Source organism: Tupaia chinensis, unplaced genomic scaffold, assembly GCF_000334495.1.
Source record: "Tupaia chinensis unplaced genomic scaffold, TupChi_1.0 Scaffold000184_1, whole genome shotgun sequence".
Taxonomy (NCBI): Eukaryota; Metazoa; Chordata; class Mammalia; order Scandentia; family Tupaiidae; genus Tupaia; species Tupaia belangeri.
Genome location: NW_006159659.1, coordinates 223,690 through 229,689, shown reverse-complemented (window position 1 = coordinate 229,689; position 6,000 = coordinate 223,690). Strand labels below are relative to the sequence as shown.

The following is a 6,000-nucleotide window of genomic DNA, read 5'->3' as shown; positions in this document are numbered from 1 at the left end:
CTCTTCTGCAGTTCATTGTCTCTCTTCTCTTCCATCTCTGTTAGCTTTATCACTATGAATATTCTAAATTCTTTATCTGACATTTCCGTGAGTTTCGTTGTACTGTCTGAGGATGAAGAGGAGTTATTCTTTTTCCTTGGAGGAGAGGTATTTTCTTGCTTCCCCATATTTCTTGTGACCATGCAGTGATTTCTAGTCATCTGATGGATGGTGCATTTCTTCCTAATTCTTGAAGTTCAATCTGAGCATTCAGAAGCATGCAGGAGGAGGTGATCTGCAATCTTTCTTTCATTCTGTTTTCACTCTTTGTGCTTCAGATTCAGTGGGAATAGAGGAATATTCTGACCCTAATCATATTCAGATGTTTGGATCCTGTTCACTTGGACCTGTCTAGACAGTGTGTAGAGGCCACTAGAAATGAATCTGGAAGGATAAGTCTCAGCAAAAAAACTTCATTTTTAGTCAAGGAAACCAATATTTCACAGCTCAAGTTGGCATCCATCTCCCAAACTTTATTTTGTAAAAAAAAATTTATACATTTTTAAGGGTGAATATTTCAATGAATATGCCACATTTCATTTATCCATTCATGTTTATGAACATATGTGATGTTTCCATTTTTTGGCTATTGCATATAGAGCTGTTATGAACATTGGTATTGTCATCTTTTTGATTATAGCCATCGTAGTGGATGCAAAGCATTAATCTCATTGTAGTTTTCATTTACATTTTCCTAATCACTAATGATGTTGAGCATCTTTCCATGTCCTTATTGGCCATTTGTTTGTCTTCTTTGGAGAAATTTTTATTCAAATCCTTCACTCATTTTTAACAGGCTATTGTCATTTATAGTTGGAGTGTAGCAATTCTTTATACATTCTGGATACTACTTTCTTATCAGATATATACTTTGCAAATAGGGCTTTTTTTAAGTACATTATTATAGTAGTAGTTGTACATTCTAAAGATAATAATTTGGAAAAATATAAGAAAGTATATAAACAAAAATATGAGATATTAATTTTACTAGTCAGAAGTGAACACTGTTAATATTTTGTACATGTCATTTATTTTTTCTAGTCACATATCCATGTATTTTTAAATATAGTCATGTGCCACTTAATGATAGAATACGTTCCAAAAAATGTTCATGAGGCAGTTTTGTCATACAGACATTATAGAATGTATTTACTATAACTTTGATGGTACACTCTATTGTATACCTAGGCTATATGGTAGAGCCTATATGATTCTTATGATAGTACCATCATATATGCACTCTGTTGTTGACTAAAATGTCATTATGCAACACAACAATTGAAATTGTTCTCAATGTACAGCTCCCCTTTTCACTTATTATCATATCATGAACATTTTGACAGAACATGGGTTTTTTTAACATTTCAAAAACATCTTGAGTGTCTGTTCCATGTCATATTTTTGGGTCAGACCTGGGGCCACACAATGAACCTTCTACAGTGCTTCCTTTGAAAGAATTGCAGCATGTTCAGTAGAACAGATAGGTATACCTGTGGTTACAAATATGGGACGATAGGTATTAAGACTTCAAAATGCTACATCTGGACATAACAGGAGATACTTAGTCCACCTTAGAGAGGTTTAGAAAAGACTTCCTGGCAGAGGTACAAATGGAGCTAATTGTTGAAGTTAATCTAAGTAGACAGAAGGAACTACATTTGTAAATGTGTAGAAGCAAGGGTGATTATAGTGTGTGCCAGGAACCACACAGAATTGAATATTCCCAAAGCTCTGTGTGCATGTTGGGGAGTCAGAGCAAGGCAGCTGGCGAGGCAGCAGGGACTGGAGTACGAAGTGCTTTACTTATTATCATATCATGAACATTTTGACAGAACATGGGTTTTTTTAACATTTCAAAAACATCTTGAGTGTCTGTTCCATGTCATATTTTTGGGTCAGACCTGGGGCCACACAATGAACCTTCTACAGTGCTTCCTTTGAAAGAATTGCAGCATGTTCAGTAGAACAGATAGGTATACCTGTGGTTACAAATATGGGACGATAGGTATTAAGACTTCAAAATGCTACATCTGGACATAACAGGAGATACTTAGTCCACCTTAGAGAGGTTTAGAAAAGACTTCCTGGCAGAGGTACAAATGGAGCTAATTGTTGAAGTTAATCTAAGTAGACAGAAGGAACTACATTTGTAAATGTGTAGAAGCAAGGGTGATTATAGTGTGTGCCAGGAACCACACAGAATTGAATATTCCCAAAGCTCTGTGTGCATGTTGGGGAGTCAGAGCAAGGCAGCTGGCGAGGCAGCAGGGACTGGAGTACGAAGTGCTTTGGGATCATCATGAGAAGCGTGGGGTTTATCCTAATACCAGTGGGGAATCTGGGGGAGGGACTGAAGCAGGGCCAAGGTAGTGAGTAGAACATCCTGGAATGATGTTGGATGTGACAAGGAATATGCAAGGACTGTGGAAATGAGCCTTCCAGAATCAGTGGAAAAGCCCAAGGAAGGACCTCCTTCCCAGATAGGGCTGCCTAGGAAGACCCCTGAGTAGCCTCAAGATCTCTTGATGGCTAGAGAAAAAAGCCTGTCTTTTACTGCTGTGACCTGGCAGGATCAGAGACCTCAGCTCTGCCAGTGAAGGGATCCTGAGCCAGTCACACACCTCACCTCTGATGAATGGAACTGGGTCATTAGCCATTGATGCTTTCACTAACAAGAGTCTGTTAACAGGGAGGGGCTAGTGCTATTGAAGGCTCTAAGGCAATGATTATCTTTTCTCAGAAAATACACATTTTGCATAATGTTTGGGGGTGGTTGCTGTCCCCAAGATGCCTGTTCTTGGACCTCAGATTGAGAACTATGGTTCAAGGAATTTTGTTTTTCACCTATTGTTAATTTCCTATTTAGCTAAAGTTTGTTGAAAGATGTGGGTTTCAGCTTTGTTAACTATCATTTGTCATTTTGGTAATAAGATAACATTTTGATTTTACTGTTGTGCTACTTTAATTGTCTCTGAAGAGACTTTTAAGTTTTTTCTCATTTATTTATTAGATAAAGGTAAACTAATAAAGGACTCTTATTTTTCTCTCTTTCATTTTATTAGGAATGATCAGCATTCCAGTTTTTCAAAGGTAAAGAATTTTCATGCTGCTGGATCAGCATTCCAGTTTTTCAAAGGTATAGAATTTTCATGCTGATGGAGTCCAAAAACCTACACATTTTATAAAATCAAATTTTAGAAAATTTATTCAGAAACCTTACATGGTAAGATTGCTGTTTCAAAATTTTCATTTTTGTCCATTTTCTTTCTCATTTATATTTACATGTACAGAGATCAATAATATTTTTCATAGTGTTTATAATTATTTATTAAGTACATGTCAAGGCTTAAAGTTGACGACCCCCCCCCCAATTATGATTTCATATTTGATTTGGTAGGGTTTTATTACATTTATTATAGCAATAGCTTTCTTAAGATTTTTTGGGGGAACAGCTTTATTAAGGTATTATTTACATGCCATTTCAGGTGTATAGTTTAACAATTTTTTTTAGTGAATTTACCAAGATTTGTAACTATCACCATAATACAGTGTTGTAATATTTTTATTGCCCACTAAGAGCCTTCATGCCTGTTTAATTATTCCCTGCTCTCATCCCCAGCCAACCAGTAATGTACTTTATGTTTTACAGATTTGCCTTTGTGTATGGCAGTTCACAAAATGGCAACTGGCTTCCATAAAAAAAAAAAAATGAGCAAGTAATGACTAGATATTATAGAAGCCAATGTATGTTTGTCACCTAGTTTCAGTAGTAATATCCTATCACTTTATCATATTCTTTTTTTTTTTATTTACCAGAGGACATGTGCCCTTGAAGGAGACAGACAGAAGTGAGAAAGCATCCCCCATGGGGAATAATCACACCATAATCCCTTCTCTTCCATTTCTTCCTCCTTTCAGGATTTTGGGCATGCACATACACATGCCTGGCATGTTTTCTCAAACTGCCAGGTCCAGAACTCAAACCACACAGTCGGCCATGTGGGATCGAGCTGCCTTACCCACCATGCCACTAACTGGGCCCCATGTTTTTTTTTGTTTTCTTTTTTTTTTCCCCTCTTTTTTAGGTTTTTGCCATGGGGTGTGTGCATTCACCAGAGAGAGACAGTGAAAGGGACAGTGAAAAATCACCACTGGCAGGATGGCCATGCAAGGGATTGCAATCCCTTCTCCTCCATTCTCCTCTCTGGATTTAGGGCATGCACACACACATGCCTGGTATGAATTTTAAGCCACTGAGTGTAGGACTCGAACCATAGTCAGCCATGTGAAAGTCCAGAGCCTTAACCACCACACCCACTGCTGCCCCCCAATATTCTTTTTTTCAAGGAACAAGTTACTAGGTCCTGTCTATATTCAAAGGGAGAGCTCATTGGTAGGGTCATGGAGAGCCATGTCAGTAGCTGCCTAGCATAGTCATCTCTCCACAGAAAGTGGAAAGAATGGAAGGTTATACGACTGTTGATTTTAGAGGAAGGACACTGTCTTGAAAATGGGTCTCACTTTTCTGTTCCTGCCAGAGGATTTGGGTTCTTCATTGTTACAGAATTACCAACATAATTCTTTGTCTTATTTCGGATACTTTCCCAGCCATGTTGGAAACATCACCTCAAATCAGATATTTGAGTGAGCAAAATCTGCCTCCTGCAATGTTAAGGATTTGTATTATTAGACCATAGGAACCTTTTAGCAACCCCTAATAGTAGTGGGCTTTTTTTCTCTTCTGGATGCCTGAATAAATGCTATATTTATAGTCCATTTTCTTAAAGTCACCCATTGTGTTATATGAGAATATTTCTTGTTTATACTTCTCACAGGCATGAATGAAACTAGCCCCTCACAAACTCAGATGGGTCTTATGAAGGAAGGATATGTGTATGTGTGCACTTGTACAGCTAAACTCTATGCTCCCTGCTTTGTGCTCTTAATCCTACATTTAAAATGTGTTTTTTTAATGGTTAAAAAAAAAAGCTTTAAAGTATATTAACCCATGCTAATACTTTTTTAATGCAGAATTATATTATGCAGACAAAAGACATCATTACTCACAAACCATTTGAAGTTGAGGGAAACGATCAAAACACAAGAGGCTTTAAAAGACCTTTTAAGGTATCAAGTGTTATTTTCCATTTAATTTTGGCTTAGAGTTTGTGCTTTGGAAATAACGTTTTAAGTGTTAGTAAATTAAAAGCTCTTTTTATGATATTCTTTCAAATAGTAGTTATGAACTAGTATTTCTGGGCATTCTTGTTTAAATATAACCAGTTTAATAATGACCCCTTCCCTCAGGACTTGATTTTCCATTATTTTTTTACCTGTGGTCCATTATTTTTTTCCCTCTGGATCCCTTTTTCACATATTACATAGAAATACAAAACATAAATTACATACAGGTGGAGTGGCCGTGGGGGGAGAGGCAGGCAAGGTCCCAGACTCTCCCCTTAAGCTTTCCCCATTACCTCTAAAAACAGAACTGGAAAGTTTTCTCCAGGATTCACAGTTGAAAATCTCTGCCCATAGACATGTAAACCTCACAGGCCTTCCAAATCGTCAAAGTGCTAGTCCCCACAGCCTTTTTTTCCCCCAATGCCAGAGAGAGAGGAAGAGGAAGAAATCATCCCCCACCAGAGCATGGTCATAGTCATGTTGTAATCTCTTTTCCTCCATTTCCCCAACCTCTTGGGATTTGGAACATACATGTATGTGCACCTGGTGTATTTTTCTCTTCTTTTATTTTTTAAAGAATTATTTTATTCAACTTTATTTACATATTTTAATTTGACCAGAGAGAGAGAAAGAGAGAAAATGAGAAAGCAAGCTGCCAGGTCCGGGACTCACACCACAGTTGACCATGTGGAAGTCCAGCGCCCTTAACCACCATGCCACCTACCAGCCCCAACACCTGGTGTATTTTTCAAGCCACAGGGGTCTGGATTTATATTG

The 6,000-nt window shown here is 37.6% G+C and overlaps 1 protein-coding gene across 4 annotated transcripts in view; it reads left to right on the top strand.

The window, feature by feature from the left end:
* BCLAF3 (BCLAF1 and THRAP3 family member 3) overlaps positions 1-6,000 on the top strand; it is a 54,931-nt gene that overhangs the window by 28,595 nt on the left and 20,336 nt on the right. For 2 of the 4 annotated variants that reach the window (XM_006146645.3, XM_006146644.3), the window contains exons 8-9: positions 3,102-3,129; positions 5,071-5,166. The exons of 1 other annotated variant lie outside the window; for it this stretch is intronic. In XM_006146645.3, coding sequence (XP_006146707.1) covers positions 3,102-3,129; positions 5,071-5,166 — 124 coding nt within the window. The remainder of the gene's footprint in view (positions 1-3,101; positions 3,130-5,070; positions 5,167-6,000) is intronic. One more of the 4 variants, XM_014587113.2, reaches the window with a different exon arrangement.